Source organism: Melopsittacus undulatus, chromosome 2 (genome assembly GCF_012275295.1).
Source record: "Melopsittacus undulatus isolate bMelUnd1 chromosome 2, bMelUnd1.mat.Z, whole genome shotgun sequence".
Taxonomy (NCBI): domain Eukaryota; kingdom Metazoa; phylum Chordata; class Aves; order Psittaciformes; family Psittaculidae; genus Melopsittacus; species Melopsittacus undulatus.
The window spans coordinates 75,851,626-75,875,697 of NC_047528.1; the positions used below are offsets into that span (position 1 = coordinate 75,851,626).

General features: G+C 34.4%; 1 protein-coding gene across 2 annotated transcripts in view; it reads left to right on the forward strand.

Moving 5' to 3' along the window:
* Positions 1-22,567, forward strand: part of MOSPD2 (motile sperm domain containing 2) — a 31,263-nt gene extending 8,696 nt beyond the window's left edge. For both annotated transcript variants that reach the window (XM_034074000.1, XM_034074003.1), the window contains exons 3-15: positions 440-595; positions 1,241-1,327; positions 3,198-3,352; positions 5,910-5,970; positions 7,183-7,221; positions 8,259-8,383; positions 10,677-10,847; positions 13,258-13,370; positions 16,920-17,016; positions 17,725-17,821; positions 18,486-18,615; positions 19,501-19,603; positions 20,505-22,567. In XM_034074000.1, the coding sequence (XP_033929891.1) occupies positions 440-595; positions 1,241-1,327; positions 3,198-3,352; positions 5,910-5,970; positions 7,183-7,221; positions 8,259-8,383; positions 10,677-10,847; positions 13,258-13,370; positions 16,920-17,016; positions 17,725-17,821; positions 18,486-18,615; positions 19,501-19,603; positions 20,505-20,651 (1,481 nt within the window). In that variant the 3' untranslated portion in view covers positions 20,652-22,567. The remainder of the gene's footprint in view (positions 1-439; positions 596-1,240; positions 1,328-3,197; positions 3,353-5,909; positions 5,971-7,182; positions 7,222-8,258; positions 8,384-10,676; positions 10,848-13,257; positions 13,371-16,919; positions 17,017-17,724; positions 17,822-18,485; positions 18,616-19,500; positions 19,604-20,504) is intronic.
* The last annotated feature ends 1,505 nt before the right edge of the window (positions 22,568-24,072 follow it).

Consider the following 24,072-nt stretch of genomic DNA (forward strand, 5'->3'; position numbering starts at 1 on the left):
TAGTCTTTTTAACATCTACTGTCTGGCTTTCTGATGCCTATAGGTTTGGGAAGCCAAGCTTGAACTAATGATGCTTAGTGTATACAATATACATTCATCAATACACAGATTCTTAGACTGTATACTAAGTTTATGTTAATTATAGAAACCTGTGTTTGTTTTAAAAAAAAATTATATTTTTCCTTCACACACCTTCTTGTTTTTTTTTTTTAAGAAGAATCACAGAAAATATTTTTCTAGTGAGAATAATCTTGGATTGTTCTTAGATGTCAACACAGTAGACTGACATTTTTAATCAATTTCTTGTGCTGTGCTTTGCTTAAGTTTGAGACTGTAAAAGAATCTATGTATATACCAGCTGCTTATATTGAAACTTGACAAATCTTTTAATGTTTTCATAGTAAATGCTATATTCTTACAATAATTGATTTGTTTGTAGATAAATCAGATAAATACGATTCTAGAGATGTGGAAAGACTTCAGCAAGATGATAAATGGATTGAAAATTATCTGATTTGGCGTCATGATGTTGTGGATGATACATTAAAGATGATTGATGAAAGCTTTCAGTGGAGGAAGGAGTATGCAGTTAATGGTAAGCTATGCTAAATAACGATTTTGATGGTGTATTTTGCTTTTCTAATGAGCGACAACTGATTTCTGTATGTAGTTTCATAATGTGCCTTTTTAAAGTTCTGGAAGTACCACAGGGTGGGTGTGTGGGGGGCGGGAATTAGAACTATTGCTTTTTATGTTTATCAGCACTGAATGGAGTCCTCAATAAAAGCAAATAACAACAAAACCCCCCACAGAAACCAGGGTTCTGTTGTTGTCATAGTAGCACTGGTCTGTCACCTTAAGTAGAATAGATCTGAGTTTTCTATTACGTGTTGAAGGTGACCTCTATACACAGGACTTCACAATCTGAATTAAAGATTAGAGCAAGAGGGGCTTCAGATACGAGCAAAAATACACATTTGCAGTATTTTTGTAGTACGTCAGGTTTTTTTGTTCTTACTTCTTCATTAATAGATCCTACTCTACAGCATGAGAGGAAGAAGATAATAAAGATTTCAAGAGAGTTCAGTATTTGTATTAGTTTAGTAAAGGCCTTGGAAAGTGGGTTATGAAGACATTTTTGTGTTTTGTTGCTAGACGTCTGCATTTTTAGTGCCATCTGTTAAGTTACAATATGAGTACTAATATGGTTACTAAGATAATATTTCATTTGGTTTTGCAGACTTGACAGAATCTGTCATTCCAAAATGGTTATTTGAAAGTGGCGCTCTCTTTCTGCATGGATATGATAAAGAAGGCTATAAATTATGTAAGTTACACAAAATATAATATTTTCAGTCACTGATCATTATTTTTTATTTCCAGCACCTTATCATCTATTCTGAAAAATAATGTTTTAAAAACAGAGGAAGATACAAATTGCCAACCGGTTTTTACTAAGACTGAGAACTTTCAGTAAAAATGAGAATGGTAATTTTTAGTCTGTCTTTGGATCACAGAAGTAGAATGAGGCAACTTCATTAGCAATTTTCAAAAATCATAAAACTCTGTCCTAATTATAATGCAACCTTTAACTTTCCTTTACATTGTTTCTGTACCTACTGTGGTATGTGACCAGTATAAGAGTTCATTGCAGTGCATTGCCATTGCTTTTCTAGCAGCCCACATTCTTGCAGTGGCTTTGTTTTTTTTCAGGATTTTTTTAAATTTTTTTTCTGATGTCCTTGGAACGTTCAGTAACAGCACAGACAGCTCAGGAATGTTGAAGTCTTAAGCTGTATGATTAATTTCTAGTAATTAAAGAATTAGATTTATAGGGAACCAGTAAATATTGCCTGAAATACTCCCAAGTTTTTATATAATAATATATAGTAGATCTTCAATATTATGACAGCAGATTAATTCATAGAAAATACGTTACATATTTAGTTTTAATTAAGCTTAAATCCTGTGAGGCAAAAGAGGCTTTTTAAGCAAATGTCTCATGAGGCTTTCCAAGCAGTGATCTTGAACCTTGAAAAAGACACAAAATTTAAATCTGAAATTCTGCTTTTCCTTGATTTCCATGGGTAGTGTGTACTTCCAGAAATAAGCTAACTGTCCAGTTTTTTACAGAAATGACTGTGTTTTAAACACCAATACAATTTTCTATTTAAAAAAATCAGAAAAAATGCAGCTTTTGTTCTATAACTGTGTTTTGTCAAACTGTCCCTTTTCTTATGATTGTAAGTTATCAGTGCTGTATGAAAAATTGCTGCTCTGTTACACTTCGTGGTTTTCTTTTGTCTTCCAAGGTGTTCAAGGATAAGTGGTAGTGATACCTTTTTTATAGTACTTAGAAATCTGCATGTGATTATACTGGGTGGTTCCAATTGGTGAGATAGGGAGGAAAGAGAAGTAGGAAAAACCATTAGTGCCTTGTATCAGTGCTTGGACTGAGAAAAATATGCAAGCATTTCGTGACAAGAATGTGAAAGCTGGCTAAATAATTTCTGATTTTATTTTCACTGCAACATAACTAGTGTCTCAGTTTTCCGTACCTGAAATGTTTCTTATGTGAATGCTACTTGGGTCAGAATATCTGACTTAGTGTGCAAATTCAGATTGTGTTGTAGTGAAGAGTTCCTTAGTTAACATTTGAGTCTGCATTCTCCATTCTCATTCTGCTATGTAAAACAGACGTTTCAAAGTGTGAAGAAGTTTTTCAAGAACTATCGGTTACTTTCAGAAGAGCCCTGTGTTTGAAATTGTTTTGAAATTCTGAACTTACATTATTTATTTAATATGCTGTGTGATTTCACAACCACAACAATACTTTGAATATACGCAGAATGTAATATTAGGACTACGTGATTTAATTTGAAATAATAAAATTATAATCCAGAAAAAAAAGTAGCCTTTATAAACATGAAAAGTATTTTTCTACTCTACTGTTTGTGCTGTAATACCTTGTATTTTCAATTTAAAAAAAAAATCTGTTATTAAAATGTGAGGAAGGAAAAGGTGGGGAAAATGCAGTTTTTTCTCTGGCTGTTCAGTGGCCATAAAATCAGTAGAAGTATGGACGGCAAACTTGGAGGAGTTAATAAATTTCAGTGCATCTTGTATAGTTATTTGCATAGTGTTTTCTCTTAATATGGATCTGTTTTTTTCAATTTTTATGTTTTTCTTCTCACAAGTTTGGTTCAGAGTGAAGCATCATATAAGAGATCCTAAACAGCAGCTTGAGAAAAAGAAACTGGTAGCTTTTTGGTTAGAACATTATGCCAAGAGAGATCATGGAAAGCCCTTAACAGTGGTATTTGATATGTCTGAAACTGGTATCAGTCACATAGTAAGTATTTTTATTGTGCTTTTCTGATTGCTTTCTGAATTATGCAACCAGTGTCTCTAGAAAAATAGAAGTCCCTGTGCAGTCCTTGACATCTAAATATAACAGTTGCTTACATCCATGGTATGTAGGGCTTTTTCCCATGACATGAACGATTTCCAAAATCATTTGTTATATATTAAACCCAAACTTTTCCCCATGGAATGTTCTTACTTTGGAAAACCAGTAGTTGAGTATCTTTTCATTTTGCTAAAGGTTTCACAAAGCATGTAGGTATCTGGTTTTATGTGATATCTGGAATTTTGTAGTGTTTGAGGACATTCAGTGTTTGCTTTTGTTTCAGTGGTTCTTGCACCCTATGTGAACATGTTGTAACTTGGGGGAACGGTGCAGGAGGTGACATTTGAGTAATTTTAATGTAGCTGGGTGAAAATCTTCAGCTGAGTTCAATAGAGAAGTACATTGTTAGCACTCACTTTAAGAAGAATCTAAGCTGGTTTAAACTGCAAGATGAAGATCTTTCCTATAATGACATATTTATGGATTTAATCTAATAACTAAAAATCTCCTAAATTGTCTATAGATTAAAAAAAAGTAGTCTTATTTCCACAGAATCTTGAAAAATTTCTTGTCATGCTATCCTGCCATTTTTACAGCAATAGCTAAAACTTGTTTGTTGTTCCTTCTTTGTAGTGTAGTGGGAATGCATTTAGATACAAGAAAAAAATCTTCCTTTCTGCCTCTTTCAGACAAGATTAATGTTGCATTAGGACCTTCCAGCTATGCAATACAAGGCCACAAGCTTTTGAAAAGATATTTTAACAATAAATACGGTTTAATTCAGTTTTGCAAGACAGGATTGGTGCTCTTATCTATACTATTCACAGTCCTAAACATGATACAGGAGCCATGTTTTTATATAACAAGAATAGAGGATTTTAATAGTTTCCTTGATGTGAAAAAACAACTTGATTTGGGGTTTATGTGGCATATCTTGAAGCAACATTTTTCTAATGTCTTTGGGACTCCCAGAAATAACACTGAGAGAGCAAGTGCTGTCCATAAGTGTCCCATTGTACAGTGTTGCTGTGTAATTAGAACATGTCTCACAGAACAGAAATACATTTTTAATGGCTGTTTGTACCCATGTAGAGAGTTGAAAATTTTTATCCTAAAAGAACTTGGATTTCTGAGTTCTTTTCCAGAGCATGCTTCATTTGTTTGTTCCATAGATCTCTGTAGACATCTATGTCAGATTTTATCACTGGTCTGCAGCCAGGTAATTATAATAGCTCATGACTTGTTGCACCAGTTCAGGTAACTAGAATAGAGGCAGTTATTGAATGGTCTGCTGAAATCTGTACTTCTAATTCCAGACCTTGATCACAGTAATGAATCCATCCTCCTAAAATCTGATAGTGCTGCTTTTGGATAGGCAGTGGAATAAAGAGCAGCGTTCTTCTTCATGCACAGGAGATTCTAATCAATTCTTGGGAAGCTGTCACTGTGTTTATGCTGTTAAATGAAAGATACTGTATTTAGTAAAAGCAACAGCCAGTTGAGATAAATACTTGTGTTAAGGCTATGTTCTGTCTCTAAAGATAATCTTTCAGATAGTTCTCAGTTGCTGAAGATACTAATAAAGCTTTCAGGTTGTGGGTAATCCTTTTATACAGGGTGTTATGGTGGGGGTTCTTTTTTCTCTCTTTCTGCAAATGTTGTAATAGCCTGTTTATATCACTTTAGGAGCCTGTTCCCCATAGCATTTTTTACTGTTATGACAGGCTTTGGATCCTCTGTCAACAGTATATTTTGTACTATTTCTTAAAACAATAGTAGTGGTCACTCCTGTTAGAGGCACTGGGGAAGGTATCAGTACTCATGGCAGGCTTCCCACCTAACCAAAGTACTTTACTGTGGTAAAGCATCTCTTTATATCTGTTTCATAAAATTCTTTTTTTTGCCCTTTATTGTGTAGTCAGTTCTATTATACCTGGATTTTGTAATGGAGACTTGCCTGTATTCTTTCAGTGCTGTTCTCATTGGATGGAAGCACCCTGAAAATGGGTGGTATCCAAGCAGCTCTTTTGAGAGCTGACCCTGGACACAATTTTTCTGCATACCACCAACTAATGCAGTAGTATATTGAACAATATGTAAGATAAGCTATTGAAGCGAAATGTTTAATGTTCTCCTTTGTAAAGTTTGGAGATAATCTGTTAGGCTTCTCTAGTGCTAATGGTTTATTTTTCCTTTATCTTTCCTGTACAGCTTGGATCCCACTGATACTATTGCAGTACTTTAGATACCTAACTTATTCCACTGACAATAGGTCTGTTAATTTCTTTCTTAGATCATAAAGCTAAGTTTGACCACAATCCTGCAGCATTTTAATGAAATGAAAAGCATTGCATTAAGTTAGGATGATGTTTGTAGTATGTGTATAATTTGAATATAGATTAGAAGTATTTTATGTTATTCAGTAAATGCCTTAGCTTAACTAAGCCTGCATTTTTCATGTTCTGATTTACACTGCACTCATTCTCTGCATTTATTTTAGGACTTGGATTTTGTTCGGTTTATTGTCAACTGTTTTACAGATTATTACCCAAATTTTCTCAGTAAGTAACGTGTATTAACTCTTAAGCACTGGAGACTTGTGTAATAATAGCATTTCATAATATTACAGATGATGGGGGAAAACTAAGTCTTGGGGGGGGGGCGTCATCTTTTTGCATGTACTTTGTGGTAACTACATAAAATACATGGATGTTACAGATTCATAGTATTTTTGTGCTCATGAGTCAGCACAACTTTGTATTGTAAATAAACTTATATTCATAAAAAATCAACTGGCTTTTCATGAAATAATTATCTAAGACATGTTTTTACAGATTAAAAATCTAATAGAACTTATTTGGCCTGTTTTTTCATTTGCTACTTATTACTTGCTTAGAAGCTTTGCAAACTTACATGACAGTTTGTATCCTTTGAGTCTTCAGAGGACAAAGAGTGAATAGCTATAGAAAGTTTTAGGGAGCAATTGTTTACTCTTGACGGGAATTAGGCAAGTTTGCGTGTGTGCTTGGAAAACTTGCATACTTGCCTGCTATTTTTTATTATATTTTTTTTAGTGGATAGGCAAACACCAGAAAGCTTTTCTAGCTCTTCTTAAATGTCGCAAATTTTAGGTGAAAATGTGTCTGTAAATTTTGAAAATCTGTATAGCAGCTGCTTGAAGTCTGAATATTAGATTTCACCTTGCTGATCAAAGTTCAAAACTTTTATCAAATATCAAATTTAAAGACAGGTGCAACATCGTTTTTTTTGACATTCAGGAGAAATTTTGGGACACTTAAGAGTAAAAAGACTTTTCAGACTTCTGCTAAAACAAAGAAAACTTAGAAAAAATGTAGGTTTACAAAGACACTTGCTATTTGTTTAGGAAGAAGGAGTGCTGAATGTATGAGTCAAACTTCCTTTTCCATTCAGTAGTTGCTTTTCAAGGGCAGGCTGAATCCTACTGCTCTCTCCCTTTTTTGAGAAGATTAATTAGAAGTAACAGTATATCAGAAAAGTTGTATCCCAGAGAAGTGTATAAACTGTGTATAATTTAGAGTTTTATTAAGTGTTAGCTGTTTCCTTGGAAGGTGTTTTTATATAATAATAGATTTATACAGTTACACAAAATTGCTTCTACTGGGAGGTGAACATGGAAGTTTCTAAAAATGAGTATTCAGTTTTTATGTGGCCATTATTGCTGTGCTTTCTCTTAAACAGAGAAATATATAATACTTGGCATTCAAGACTATTTCCTCTTTTTGTCTTTTCAGCAAAGATAGTTATCTTTGAAATGCCATGGATAATGAATGGTGAGTTGTCTGGTTTTGTGGTTTTGGGGGGTTTATTTTTAGCTGCTGATGATTTTTTTTTTTTTTAATTTTTTTATGCTACTGCATGGATAGGAAGCACTTTTCAGCTCTGTAGGTACCACCAAATTATGAGAATTGTTAAACACTTGCCTTTAATTTTTTCAGTTAGTGGATTGTATACTTTGTTGTTCCTTCTAGCATTGTGTTTTGCATCGTACTTCAAATGGAGTTTGTATTCAACCTGTTATCTTTAAGACTTGGGAAATCGTGATGTTTAGTCTATTCCTTGAATGTTTCAAACTGTTTCCTTTCAAAACTGGGTCTGTTCATAGTCTAGAAATACTGTCATCAACAAATGATGAACACTTGTAACCAGCCAAAAAGTAGAACACCCAAGATAGATGCCTGAGGTGGGGTACAGATACTAGTATATATGTTTTGATGTGTATACTTCAATAACTATATTTAATTATAATGTATATGACAAACATGTTATTCCTCTATTTTTGCTATATGAATACATATTTAAATGCTGGTTTTGTATATTTCTGTATATTCATGTTTTACCATCACTGAAATAACTGTGGTGTTTGAAAATCCTCTGTAGACATAAACAATTGTCCTTTAAAGCACCAAAACATCTCTGCAAAGAAGAGTGTATACATATCATTCTCAACCTCTTGTCCCTTGGATTTGGAAATACAATTGGTTTTGCTCCCTCAGTACTTTCTGTGCTAAATTTCAAGACAACTACTAACTCATATATTCTTTCTATGGGGGCCTGTGATCTAACTGCATTCATCTATGGAAAAGTACATGTCAGTAAAATATTTTCTCTGTAAATAGTACTCTTTTCCTTGCACTACGTATCCCTATTGTAATAGATAGTTTCACAGCATGTGTTGCCATATCTTATGGGATGTAGCTCACTTGTGTTCAGTAAGGTCTATCAATGCACTGGAAAAAAAAAAACAAAACAGCAAAACACCTTCCTGACAACTTATGTGTTCCTTTTTGTTTGTTTGTTTGTCTTAAAGCTGCTTTTAAAATTGTGAAGGGTTGGCTTGGCCCAGATGCCATAAGCATGTTAAAGTTCACAAACAAGAGTGATGTACAGGAATACATTAGTGGAGAGTATCTGCCACCTCACATGGGTGGAACTGTAAGTATATTAACATTTCATGGTCCTTTTGTGATAGACTGAGACACCTATATAAATTGCATATGTGGGGTTGAGAGCTGGCACTTCATGGATGTGAAGTTTCTTGAAGTTGTTCTGCCAATGATAATTTGTAAATCATATTAATATGAAGTAGATTAATGACAGTTTTGTATCTGGCAGTCTTAAGTACAGAAATAACTTTTCTGAATCACCCACTTCTAAGTCACTGGAAACCATGTAGCTTTTTAGCTTAGACCTTTAAAAAAAAATCCATTTTAACTGTCATTCTTCCTCCTATTTTTTTTCACTCCCACCTGATGAATTTGAGATTGTTGCTTAATAAAATATTTTCTGTGAACATAAAATAGGCTTTGTGGCCCTCAGTTTTGATCCTGCTCCAAAGCTGCTATTCATTAAAGATAATTATATTGCTATTATTTTGTCTTTGCTGTCTCTAGGGCTGCATTTTAAGACACAGCTGTAGAAGATTCTTTTTAAAAGGTTATAATAGAGCTTCAAAGACTATGCCACAATCCAGTATCACACTAACAGAACCTCAGTCCTATTCCAGTACAATCTAAATAGCAGAACAGCACAAGCATCTTGTACATAAGGTTTAACTTTTCACAAAGCTGGTAAATCACTTCACATAATCTTCATAATTTAATAGAATAATAGGGAGCATCAGAATAGAATAGCAATAATAGGAGAGGCCATGTTCATTTATATATAAACTCAGGGTAGCCAGAATATGAAACTTGTTTTGGGAACATAAACGACTAAGTTATCTTAACTACCTAAGTTACTACTGAAAATAGCAGCCTTTAAAAAGTGCTTTTGCATGAGACTGTTGAAGAAAAGATACCCTCTTTCTCCATGGAGAATTGCTGCCCAAACTCCCCAGCCTCACATAAAAACTTTCTCATGTTAAAGAAAGCTGAAATTGCTGAACTTCAGGCGTCGGAATTGAAGGAAGGGCTGATGATGTCTGATGTGGCTTCAGTAAGGATTTGAATGGGGTATAGTAGTGATTCTGTGACTAGCTCCCACAGTATTGTACTACGATTTCAACAGAGGAAATGTTTCTTTTCCTCCTTCTTACAGCTCAGTATTTCCTGTCTGCTTTTTAGACCAGCTTGCCTCATAGATAATTACATCTTTAAAGAAAGAACTTGTGGCATTGCTAAATATTGTCCTAAAGTGTCTGGCTGAGTACAGTCTTAGAGTTATTCTTTATCCTGCTTTGGTCTCATTGCCAGTTAGTGATTGTTGACCACGTTGGCTCCATGTTACCCGTCTTCTAAGAATGTTAATAACTTCCCATCTAAGGTTTTTCCATTTTTCCTAACAACATGTTAGTCTTTGTGTTGAGAAAAACATGCTTGTGGAGACCTCTCTTGAAACAAGTATTTTTTTAATTCCTTGCTGGTTAGCATAACTTGGGAACTGTGGACATAGCTAAAGTCTGCCTCACACAAGTCAAAGCTACGTTACATTCCTCTTTCATTGGAAGAGCTGACAGAAAAATTCAGTTTACTAGGGGTTAAAAACTATTTGAAAATGCAGTAGGAATGGAGATCCCTGCTTAAACAGTTTCTAATATTAGATGTAATTAAACTGTTAGGAAAAATTCTAGTTGTCAAAAACCTGCTTGTTTGCTGGTCTTCCAGTGGAAAAGATACCCTTTGCTGTAGGAGCACCGAGAACTCAAAGTATGCTCCTTCTGCATTACTCGGGTGTCTTGAATATGTTCTTTAAATTGATGCAGTATTCCGAAGGCTGAGGTGTGGCTTACAAGATGTGTTAAGGGTCCAAACACTAGGTTAAAATGGAAGGATTGTTTGGGATTGTTCTGTGGTTTGGGGTTGTTTTCTATTTTTTTTGTGGTTATTAAAAAATTACAATGCAGTTTTTTATCACTTTTGGAGCCTTCTTTAGAAACAGCTGTCATATTTAAATCATGTTTCCTACAACTAAAGAGAAACTTGCGTCTAATGACAGTGAGTGCTGATCCTTGATAAGACCAGATTCTGCAGTTTGCTGTGACTATAAATAACAGTAGTTAAAACTTAGTGGCTTCAATTTGTGACTATTTATTTGTCTATTAATGATGATTAAAACTATTGGTAGTGTCACCTTTCTACAAAGGAGTCCAGCTTAGAATGGATAAATGAAACATATGAGTCATTGAGGAAAAAAAATAATTTATAGTATTTTCATTTAAAAAATGCTAGAGAAGGTACTTCTTATCCTCCTCAATAACTGGTCCTTTTAAAATCTCCTTATTTTTTAGGATTCTTTCAAGTACAGTTACCCTCCATTGGTTGATGATGATTTTCAAACTCCTTTATGTGAAAATGGGCCTATTACTAGTGAAGATGAGCATGAAAGTAAAGAAGAGATAGATGCGGACACAAAGGAGAGTGGGGAGCTGAGTGAAACACAAAACCTTAATCAGAAAAAGGTATCTAACTCTGAAGGCTGAGGCAAGCCTAGTTAAATGGTTACAAAGTGGGACAGGAGTCATACAAATTTTGTTTCTTGTCTGGCTTTCATGTGTTGAATTTTTTTCTTTTTTTTTTTCTGCTCTTCAGTTTGATGAAAGAATGCATTAAAACTGAAGATTATTCTTTGCAGTTTCAACCTTGCATGTTTTCTTTTAAGACCAGTTTTATGCTTCTAACTGAGCAAAATGTATACCAAGTATTTAGTGTATCTCTGGAATACAATGAATTGTTCAGTAAAATTTAAAAGTTTTCTGTGATTTATTTTCAAAGTTTGTCTAATTTTCTAATTTTTAATTTTGGGTTATCTAGTGGTAAATCTTAAAATACCTCTAGCTTTCTTAGAAGTTGAAGTCAGAATGTACATGAGAAAATATTAACAGTTTAAATATTTATACTATACTGGATATTAATTTGTTCTCTTAAATTATTGATAAAACCTCAGCATATAAAAGTTTTCATTTAGTCCCAGGAGAAATTGTGTCCCCAATCCATCAGTTCTGTTTTACAGCATAATCTTCCTGCAGTGGTGTTTTTGTCCAGAAATATAAAGGCATTATTTTACACAAGTCCATATGAAGTGTTATTTAGGACTACATAATGATAGTCAGTGAGGATATCACTCTTGAAAATAGTAGGAAAAATCTGAAATACACTATTTTAGTGCCGTAATTAATTTTGGAATATGCGTTGCAAAACTTCTGTTTAATGGAGTAGAATACTTTGAAACACAGAGCTCATTTTAAGTAGTCCAATTGTTCTTTGCAACTTGGCCAGCAGTTCAAGATAAGATAATTTCACTGACCTCACGGTAAAAAGGAAGCATTGCATAACCATGGCAATTTCCTGACAATTAGACTCAGTAGCTTGTTTTGATTGTAGCACATCTTCCAGTCTCTGATTCTCAGATACAGAAGTGTGGAGAATCCCTTTTCAGTGAGTAAGTTGGCTTTGGTGCTTAATAACATCAGTATGTATTTTCATTTGCTTGGCTGACTTCAGCTTTCTACATAATTACTAAGTGTGAAAAGGTAAAAAACCTGTCTGATTTAGTTCATGGTATTTTTTTATACAGTGTAATCAAACTGCTAATCATCTTTTCAATGAACTAAGATTGACATTTATGCTTATCATGTAGCTATCATAAAGACCAGCTTCCAAACTAGCACATATAAAGTGATCTGTGATACATCATTGTCTTCATTATTCACTGTACTAGTCTTTATATGCAGACTCTTGTCATCACTAAGAATTAATCTTTTTTATTTTAGATATATGTGTGTGTGTGCACGTGCACATGTATGTACTTCCCCATATCCCACAGAAGTGCCTATTTCTTTCCACAGAGTAGAGGGAACCATGAGTGATAAACTTTGTTAATATGTGCCTGTCCTGTAATGCCTCCAACTTTAACATGTTGGCAGCTATAGGAATATTTTTTCTGATAATTTTGGTTAGATTTATGTGGAATTAAACCCAAGACATAACTAGTGCAGTGTATTTACACACTAACTTTTTACTATCATTATAGATATATAAAAAGGAAATAAAATTGCTGTGTGGTTTCTTTTTATAAAACCTATTTTCTGTAAAATTTTGTGTTCCTTTCATTCCTATACTTCTAATTTACATAAATTGAATTCTTTTCATATTTATGAATTCTTTTCTCTTTATATTTTAAGTACAATAAAACCACAGCTAAGCAAACTGTTCAGCTATCTCATTTTGAGTCATGATGTCACTAATTTTTTCAGTCTCTTGTATTTCTTCCTTCCTGGCCCTGTTTGAACTTAATTCCAGACTTCTTTATTTTTTTTTTTTTAATATGATGTCCAGGCCTGCTGACATCTATTTTCTTAGTGTAATAGAGGAAAAATCTCAGAGTGTAAATATCGCAATTTTGGATGCACCAATTCAATCAGCATTATATCCATCTAAAAGCTGTGAAGATACGTTTAGCAATTTTGCAATGCAATAAAGTCTGTAATTGTTACTATGTTTTCTGTTCAATGCTGCAGTGATTGTACAGGTGTGTTTGCTTTAATTGAAAAGTTTTGCAATGGGATAACATCAGAGCTTTGTAATCTTAAATATTTGAAGTACTGGCAATTTAATGTGTCTGGAGTTCTCAAAAATAACCTATGTGAGCATCAGGAAAATACATGGAAAAACAAAACTAGTTTTCTATAACAAATCATTTTGTTCAGTGGACTTCAAGCAGCTTCAGGGAGTGAATACATATTAAGCTTGGTCTGCAGTATATAAGTTGTTGAGATAAGCCTCCTTATATTCTCTGAAATACCTTCATGATATTGTAACCTGTATAACCCAGGTTTCTAGTTAATCATTATAACTATCATTTTTACTCAGATGAATTCTGTAGAACAAATTTCCAAATCAGAGGAAACTGACAAAACAGAGATCAAACCAAAAAATGCAAAGAAAACATTAACCACTTTTAAAGGATCTTTATTGCATATCAGGTAATAATAATTTTCTCTTTTTTTTTTTTTTTAATGTACCTTGGACACTTGAGTACCAAACTTGCTGGTTTTTCAAAATAAACTTTTTAGACTAATAGAGGAAAACAAGTTGCAAACATCCTTCAAAGAATTATTTAAGAATTATTTTAATTATTTTTACAAAGCTCAAAGAATATTTTTGGGTTTACATGTTTTTAGTGAATCTTTTGGTGTCATGGTTGGCATGCTTAGTAGGTGCACATTTCATACAATCATAGAAACATTTCATGGTTTCATTTATATTGAGAAATTGTTGGATTTAGTTAAACTTGTGCTTAGTGGTAATGAGAGCAGTAGTTTGACATTGATTGCATTGGCTTAACAAAAAACACTGTGTTATCTAAGACAGCTTTCACTGTGTTAAATCTCCATGGAATTCTTTTAATGTGTAGGCTAGTAGTTTACACCAATTAAACTTAATGAAAGGGTCCAATTTATCTTGCCTGGGAAGTGCTCTGTATAAATGACATACCTGTTCAGAAGATTTTATCATCCGAGGTGCTTACATCTTGCAGTTTATCTGCCTTTTATCGTTAAACTGAAGGGGTGGGGGGGATGGGGGGGGGTGGAATCAATTAAACAATTTCACTATTTCTTTACATTGCCTTTCAGGGTAAAATCCTTTTTTTAGAGATTGATTTAGGTGTTAACTTTCATTTTCACTTCCAGTTTTCTATTAGATGAATGAAGAAAATATCTAATTTATAGGTAATTCCTTAGCTGATTTTGTAAGTGCTGTACTGACTTAGTTTTGGAATGAATTTGAATAATGACATGCTCATTAGCATAAAAAAATGACAAGTTTTCCTGATTTTGAAACTAAAACTTTATACCCCTTTGTGCAGAAAACCTCCTCTGTATAGACTTAGTTTGTCCTATGGCAGGCCAAAGGCACAGACTGCATAATTGTGGTTTTTCGAAGAATGTTTAATGCCAAAAGCATCCCTGATCTTCCATCCACTTCTGAAAAATCCAAACAAGCATAAAACAAACAACCCAAAAAAAAACCATGACCAACCAACAACACCAACAAAACCCCAAACATAAACACCCAAAACCCCAACATGAACTGTACCTTTTATTCTCTCAGAATATTTCAAGTTCTACCATTGAAATGGAAGTGTTGGAGTTTATGTAAATTACATGAAATAGTAAACTTGGTCAAGTTTAGAGGTGCTAATATTTATAGTCTCGCTGTCATGGAAAATAAAATACTGGTGTGTCCATTTTCCTTGCTGTTTGGTGTGTTGATTTTTTTTCTTAAGTAAGCCCTTGAAATTATGTGCACTTGTTGCTCTTTATTAATACTCAGTGTAGAAGCTAGAACTAGTTTTTATTTCCCTTCAGTCTTTTTCAGGTAACTGAACCAAAATTTATTGACCAGATGATTTGTACCTAGTCACATGCACCTCTCTTGGAGACTGTAAGCCCTGCCAGTATAGTTAGCTTGTATCCTTGCTGATAGCAGCATTGCCCTGTGAAGGGAGCAGCCTAGAGCATGGCTAGGAAGCCAGGCATAGCAGCTCTAGCACCATGAAATCATCAGCAAGCCTTTCTCTGACTCTAGCTGAAGACACAGTAAGACCTCCTTAGAACCCCTTGCTGGAATATTCCATACCTATCACTGTGTGGTACTTGTGGTCTTCTTTTTCTCGTATTTGTAGCCATACTAATCAGGTGGCTACCTAACTTAGACCACAGTTGTATTTGCCTTGCATACCTTACTATAAAAGGCTTGGCTTTCCTCCTCAATAAATTAATTTATTTGGTAAGACAAAAAAAGCAGCAGTCTACTTGCACTGTCTGGCAGAAGAGTAGCTCGTGTTGTGGGTGTATTTTGAGACAAGAATTTCTAGTACAAGCTGGAATGGTTACTTCACATGCATCAAAGTGAAAAAAGTAGGGCTTCTAGACAAATTAAAAAGGTTCAGTGTTCATTTAAGTTTAAACATCCCACCCACCTCCAGTGTCATGGAACTGGTTGACTGCATAAACATCAGGCATACAGCAGCGGCCCCAAGCCTCACTGGTTTGGTTTGTTTGTCAGTAGCCGCAGGTAGTGGTGGAACAAGAAAGATCAGGCTCTGGTGGAAGGTTCCTTTTGTTGACCTCTTTTTCCGGCTTGTTTTGATGTTAGTTACTCTTTCCTGCCTCATTTTTTGTTCAGCTTGCAATTGCTGTAACACACAACTGCAGTAGCCCAGTATTAAGGTATCCAGAATACTTTGTAACAGCAATTCTTCGTTACTGATGTTGGTTACCTAAGTTGAGAATTTGGGAATGAAGAAGAGAAAAAAATAAAAAATAAAAGCCACATCAAACGTGAGAGAAGGGGATACAGTTACCCTGTTAATCTGTTTTAAACCCGTCTTTCTGTTTTTTGACTCTTCACACTTTCTTCCCCACTAAAAGGAAGAAAAATCTTGTGGACTGTCTAATGCATTGTAAAACATAGACCCCCGCCCAACCCCTCTTAACCTCATACAGTCACTGCCAGACTCTGCTTCTAGCATGGGCTCTCAGGCTTGGCCTGTATCACCAACAATTTTTCTTCTCAGGTGATACACTGCTTTAAGTGAGAGAAAAGAAGAATTGGTACTGTAAAATGAGGCCTTTTGAGGAGGAGGTCAAACTAATGTGAAATTGGCATTCTAAAAAGGGGAGAAGGGGAAAAAAAATAACACTTTTTGTCAAAAGAATATGCAGTTTTCATACTGTGTAGTACGAGAGTTCTTTATGTACTCCTAATGTGACATGGAAAGAAACAGTTTTTCACTTGTTACTTGAGTTTCCTCTCAACTTGTAGTATATGAGCATGCCCTACTTTCTGCCTAATAGTATTCATTTGAATGCTTATACCAAAATGAGTTGTGTTAGTTTGATGTGGTTTAAAAGATTTCATGCATGACTCTCCTAATTGCGCAAGAATATTAAAAGCAAGCAATAACTTTTATTTATGCATGTGTCACCAGAAGTATGTGGAGATTGACTCATAAGTACAAGTGGATTTAGCGTTAGTGGTTGAAATGATTGCCACTCGCATCTATCTGCCTGCTCCTCTGATGTGTGCAGTATATCCCTTACAAGGATAGATGTATGAGATGGTAATTACTCCCTGGCTGTGATACCTTGTACTCTTTAATATTAGCATGAATTAAAATTAATGATGCTTCCCTTAACATGCCACTCTTAAGATGCAGTGGCTGAATTGACTGTTTATATCTGTTAGCTATTCTTGGTGTTGCAGGTGGTCACATCTAATCCAGATGGAAGAAATCAAGGGCAACAATCAGATGAGGCAGCTAGATCTGCTAGTGCTCATGAGTCAACCCTGAGCTTCACTACAGAATTTCTGCATTTTATTTTCACAGCTTTCTTGATGAAAAACTGTTTATAGTGACTGTAGCTGCAGGGTTGAAAGTGTTTTATTTTCCTCTGTGGTCATATTTTTTCTATGGTATGTCGTATAGATAATTTGAAGAAACTAACTCTTCTTAAATTTCTTATTAGCCCAGCAGAAGAGCTATATTTTGGATCCAAAGAAACTGGAGAGAAAAAATGTTTGATAGTTCTCACAAATGTCACTAAAAATGTAGTGGCTTTTAAGGTGAGTATTTTATATGTGGCCTCATTTACTCCACTAAATGTGTAACTTATTTTGAGTAAGGAGGACAAAATACTATTTAACTAGATTTTCAGTCTAAATTTTTTATTCTGTTGTGATGTTTGGAGCAGATCAAAGAAATCTGGCTAAATTTATGCTTATTATATAGCATCCTGAAGAGGGTAATCAGTAATACAAATCTTTCGAGCACTGACTGAAAAAGAGCTATGGCAATAGTTACTTCTTTAATAACCTAAGAGTCTAAGCTCTGAAACAATGCAACTCAATCTGCAGATGTCACCATCAAAGGAATCAATGCAGTTTTGTTTGCTTCAGAAATACTGAGTTGACTTGCATCTTGATTTGTTTTTTCACCACACCTTTTGTGTTCTCTGCACAAACAACTAAAGTTTCCATACTTTCATATCAAAATTTTTAACAGATAGTGCATTTAATATTCTTGGCTCTTTTTCAGTATGTATGTAAGAGGGAAAAAATGGTATATGCTAGAAAAGATAGAAGTGGTTTGAGAGAGAGGAAAAAGTGAAATACCAGTATCTGATTACTCCTACAAAAGAAAGTATTTTAAAGATTTGTCTTAATATTTAAGCTTTTGAGGATTTTAGTTGTTGCAGAGTGAGTGAGGTTATGAAACAGTCATACTTTGTACATGCATTTACTGTATACTTGCTTAGTATTTCTTGTTTATAGGTGAGAACAACTGCTCCTGAAAAATACAGAGTTAAACCCAGTAACAGCAGCTGTGAACCTGGCACATCATTGGATATAATAGTCTCTCTTCATGGTGGTAAGTAAAAGCTTATAATAGACTTTTTCAGAAGTCCAAGCAAGTTTTTACAGGCTGATGCTCTAGATACTAACGTTTGTATGTGCTTGCTGGGGTTTAAGACAGACAGACACCTGTGTCTCCTTGCTTCTTGTATGGGAATGTTCCTCTTTGTAAAAAAAACATGGGTGTCAGACAGCGTTTGAGTAACAGGCTGTACTGATTTGCTGCTCCACTTAAGCGTAAGTGGCTGTTGTCGGCAGCCCATTCTGCTTCTTGTCTTAAAAAAGGGCATGGTGGCAGGTGTCTCACTTGTGCTCTCTTATAGTGGGAGTTTATTTGTCATATATCAGTTCCCTGAATTGTTGCAAGTTTGGGTGAATTTGCTGGAGAAAGATTTTTTTAAAAATTCTGAGTTGTGCTTGAACCGTTCAGATGAAACTAATTCTGTAAAATTAAACTAGAATTTGGGGAAACTAACCAAAATTGTTGAGGTTAACATAATGATTTATTTTTACTTCTGTCCAGTGTCTGATGTCCTGCAATAAACGTTTTGTTGGGTTTTTCCTTTGTTTTTTGTTCATTTGTTTTTCCCCAGAATGCTTCTATAGGCTGTGTAATAATGTCATTTTATCTAAGGACACTTTTGCTTTCCTTTTTTTTTTTTTTTTGTCTTTGAGGGCAGGTTTTTCAGCTTCTCTGCAGGATCGTTTCCTTATAATGGCAGCAGAAATGGACCAGTCTTCTGGAGCAGGTGTACCAGAACTGACGCAGTTTTGGAAAGAAGTCCCTAGGACCAAAGTGATGGAACACAGGTGAGTATACGGTATTCTACTGGCAGCAATTTTATTTTAGCCAGTATCATTTGGCTGATTTATAGTATTTGCATATCATAATCAGTGAAGGATTCTTCAAACCCAGTTGTGTGCTTACAGACTAAAGTATATTGCTGACACTTCTGCTCTATTTTAGCTGATTAAACATAGATTAAAAGTAGTAGAGAATATAATTATTATCTCTTTAATATTACATGTGCAAGTACTTTATCTGAAGAGTCTACTTAGATTGTATTATGCATATTTCTCCTTCTTGTTTTGTCATGCTGAGAAATTTTAGCATTTTTCTTTCCTGAAAATAGAAAAATGCCACAGACTCAATTTAACAGTTTCTTTAGCAAATAAATTAATCCCCATGCTGATAGGCTTGCATGTTATTAGAGGAGCTTCTTCTGTATTTTATGAGTTGTGTAGGATTCCACTACCTTCAACTGTGGCTTGAAATTTTGTTCCTGCATTTTCAGTTGTGGAAAAGGTGCACTCTATTAAAAAGCATTGATGATGAGGTTTAAAATGGAAAGAAAACCTTTAGATTTTTTTGCTTAGTTTTTTTTTGTTTGGATAAATTGGTAGTACATATTTGACTGACTAGCCCAGTACATCCTGTGCTATGAATTTAAAATAATACATTGTAACTGACCATGCAGATAATTTTGATCTTGCTTTCTGTATCAAAAGCTGTCAAAATGTAATTATGGACTGAGGAAGTCTTTTCAGACCATCATTGCAATAGTCATTTAGAAAATTAATCAATCAGAACAGACGATAAAACATGTAATAATTGTGAGATGGACTGTTTACTATTAATTATACAATGTTACATTAAATTTATGTTTGGTGCATATTTTTTTTCCCTCTTCACAGGCTCAGGTGTCATGTCATAGAAAGTAGTAAGCCTTTTTCCCTAACATTAAAAGAGAATGCATTTAGTATTCCAGCAAAAACCAATGAAGATTTACATATACAGGTAACAGTGTATTCCTTTGTCTTGAATATTGAGCAAAATTGTAAAATATGATAGAGACAAAAGAATTTTTACTAAACCTTTGCTGCGGAATGGACTCAGTCAGAGATCAATATGATCAGACTAAAAGCCATTTATTGCAAACCATTAACTCCTTATATACTATTGCTTACACACCTACAGCAATTTGGCATATCATGATTGGATACTTGTCTTGAAGACCCTTAGTGACTAACATATAATTGGTTAAGCAGAGGTGTGAGAACTTGACCTCAAAAGCTTGCCAACAGTCCACAGTTCTCATAAGTCAGTGAATTGCAGCTTCTTATCTTGCTTGCTTAGGCTTCCTCGGGCCTCCCACGGCCTTGCTATATCTTTCAGAGTTATTCAGAGCTCGTGTACCAAATATCCATTCTCCTGTGAGAACACTGTCTCCACAAACCTCTTTGGTATTATGTATATTATACTACTTTTAAAAGCTCAGCAACAGAAAGTAACTAAAGCTGTGATAATGATTTAATAATTTTGTGATTGGTTATGTTTTAATAAAATACTACTTTCAGTGCAGTTTGCTCATTCCTCTTGTGTATATTACAGATCTGGGGTATCAGTGAACTTCAGTGGTATGTTTTGGTTCCTAGTATAAAGATGTCACCTACTTGGTGTAGGCAGCAGGAACTATCCATAACTTAAAATTTGAAGTTCCTGTAGTGGAATTGGTTCCTGAAATATGTAGTGATAAAAAAGGTATCATTAAATGATCATTAAGAGAAGTCTTCTTGTGTCCATGTGTGTGTGTGTGTGTGTTCCCTCTGCCCTCCCCGTTTATAATTACTGGCTAAATAACTAACAAGTACTTTCATGTGCAGTAATTCTAATTAAGTGAAACTATTTCTGTTTTCAGCTAACTCATTTACTACAAATTAATAAAAGACTTCAAGAGCAGATTGATCGCTGCCTCTGGTTCCAGCAGTTGTCAATTGTTTTATCATTACTCTCAATTACTGTTGTTGCCTTCTGCTTCTACCTGATGTATACCCAGAGAAGCTAAAAAGAACTCCTGTGCACTGGATGCACTTGCCTGTCATGACTGGTTGGAGTGGAAGAGATTGCAGTGCTGCACTTAGATTCTGGAACTGCAGAAATGAGGGTTGTGAGCCTACAACAATGAATGATGGTACAATTTGCTGGGGAAAAAAAAAAAAAAAGACAACAAAGAAATTAATGACCAGCAAAGGAAATTACTGAAAGTTGACACTTGGAACATGGCACTAGGAAGATGTTACAGCTAGGACCTGTTTTCACTATACAACTCAATAAATACTACTGAACTGGAAGGAGAAAACCAAATGCAATGTAATTTAAGAGTGTTTAGGGTTTGTTTTTTCTCTTAACTACTTTAAATACAGTATTTAATTTTTTTCATCATATTCATTCTTACATTCAGAATTGCTCTCACAGAAGGTGCAGTCAACTTACTGTATTCTAAAGGTTAACCTGTTCAAGAAAATTTACAGAAATCATGTTGTATAGGTAGATTTTTAATATAATCTGTGTACATGCACATATAAAGGAAGGTATTTGCTGTTACTGATTATTTTGGTAATTCAGGCTTAATTTCTTTCACTGGTTAAATTCCTTATTTTTTGTGCTTTTTCTGGATGCAGTGTTCTTGTAAATATTTCCTACCAAATAACATACAGTCATATTGACCAGGAATATAACCCTTGTTTGATTCCAAAGATATTAATGAAATCATCATGATAAAACACAATTCCTATTTTTTGTTTGTTTGAAAGCAACTCTTAGTCAAATTGTGGAAGGAGTGTGAGAGTTGACTTTTGATGACCTAGTACTGGTTCATAAAAGGCTAATAGCATAGTCAGTGTACAAACTTATCCTGAAATGTGCAATATGCTTAAATTACAGATGAATTTATGAAAAAAGCAAGTCAAGTCAAAAAGCAAGGAAGATTAAGTACTGCTGAAGGCAACATAAAAGTGTTATATCTGCCATTTCTCAGAAACTGGCGGAAGTGGTGGTATGAAGCTAGTGAGAGCTACTAACAAGGATTCTTTGTACTCATTGCTGTAAATACGTATATTAAAATGATAAACACCTAAAAAGAGACTGATGGTATCTTTCATACATTTAAAATTTTCACTCTTGATGATGTTTAAATATTTAAAATAATTACTAGAATTAATTTTTGCTACAAATTGGCTTTGTAACAGATTGTTTAGTTTTGTCTGCCGATTTCAGCAGATGAAGAGATCATTGAGGAAAAATAAAGGTCATGTTGTGCTTCTGTTTTTGCTTACAGTATGTCTCTGGTGCATTGTAGATGTATTATTTCTAGAGCAAAGGGCAGTTTAAAAAAAATTGATTAATTAACACATTAATAAAGCAGTGATACTAAAAAACCTACCATGTAAAAGGCAAGGCTACAGAACAGCTTGGTGCACAGACTTCTTTTCTACAATGTTTTACCACATCTGCATTTTCTTAATTTGTCACTGTTGTCATTTCTGTTCAGTTTGCTTTTCAGTATTTTGTTTTCTTAAAGAGTTGGCAGCTTATATTGTTCACTGCTTACTCTGAAGCTGTTATTTAAATTATTTTCATGTGCATGCAACTCACACATGTTTAGCTTCCCACAAAATGGGTTGTCTTGTTGAGAAAGGTAACAAAGTAATTTGTAACCTTAAAATAATAGTGACCATGCTATTAAAATGTTGATTCCTTAATTTGAGTAGATTGAATAGCACTTTACTGTAAAATTGCAAGAAATATATTCTTACAGTCTTTGCCAATATGAATATTTTAATGTTTTGGTGCTTTCATATATTTTCAGTATTTTACTACTATGCTGGTATTTTCTTTGTATGATGAATCAGATGAACATCTTTTCTATTTTAATATGTTTTAGAAAAATACAGTTATGAAATAAATATAAGGAAATGTGTAGTCTTGAATGTTTAATCTTTTAAAAATGGTGGCATGCCCTGAGGCTTTTGGCTTTCTTGTTAGTCTGCAGACACTCTAGATGAAGGATGGGTCAACCTGGTAATGGCCCATAGTAATAGAAATTGTGATGATACTTGTCAGACAGCTGTAAAAGAGATGATCCATGAATTCTTACACAGAGTGCCTAACATAATAACATGGCACATAATATTGGCAGCTGAGCACCACCATGGCACAAATGATGCACAATACAAATATATCAATATCTTGTTAAAACTATTATGTAACATCACACAGTAAGTGAAAAAATGCATATAAGAAAAAAAAAGAATGGTAAAATAAATAGAAATTGAAAGTAATCTAGTTTTTATTTTTCTTCTCTGAAAGTGTATTTTTTTGGTCACCCTAAAAGTATTGTGATCTATCAGTATTTTCCCAGTTTTCACTTGTTAGTAGTTGCAGGTTTTGTTTGCCAGCCTTTAGAAGCTCAGATTTCAGCCAGTCCATTTGGAAGGTTTTGTGTCTAACACACTGAAGTTGCATAGTGCACAGCATTCATGTGATATGATACTGAAAATTAAGAGAATAAACAGAAGATTGCTTTCCAGTTTTTAATTTTTCACTATACATGAGACTTAGTTTATAAATCTGCGACATTTTAGAATTTTGGCAATTCACAAAATAGGATTTGATTGCAGTATCACGATACAAGATTTAGATTTCCTTTCCCTCATTGTAGATTGGCAGTTCATCTTGGCTTTTACAAATAAGTGACAGCAATGACTATAAATCTGAATATTAGCAATTTCTGCTCCAAAAGAACACATACACTTTTCCTAGCAAGCGATTTTTGTGCCTAATTCTTGGGTTGATTTTTTTTTTTTACTTTATTTAAGCAAAAGATTACATTTAAGACTTCCTGAACAGTGATTTGTTCATAATCTCTTCCTCTACTTCCAGAGTCTTACTGTGGGATAGCTCTGAGCCATAGGCATTCTGGTGGCATCCTTCACATTGGCTCTCATGTTCATCCTGAAATGATTTACTGTGGTTTAATGTTACAGTGTGTTTGAATGCTTAATGAGCCCCATCCCTGTGAAGTGTTCAAGACCAGGTTGGATGGGATTTTGAGCAACTTTGTCTAGTGGAAGGTATCCCTGCCCATGGCAGGGGGGGTTGGAACTGGATGAGCTAAAGGTCCCTTCCAACCCACACTATTCTGTGATTCTATGATAGAAGCATATTTTACACCGGAAGATTTCATTTTTAATAGTGACAGCAGGAGTTTTTGCATAAGGATGCAGTCATATTATGAGGGTTTTTTTAATTAGATGCAAAGCCTAGGTATTTAAAAAAAAAAAAGTGATGCATCGAATAGGACCAAGAGCAGGGGGGTTTAATTACCTTTCTATTTCATCACTGATTCCCTATTGTAACTGATTTGTCTCTAATGTTTGCATTTAAGTTATCTCAAACATTTGTCCCTGCTTCTGGATGTTGATTTA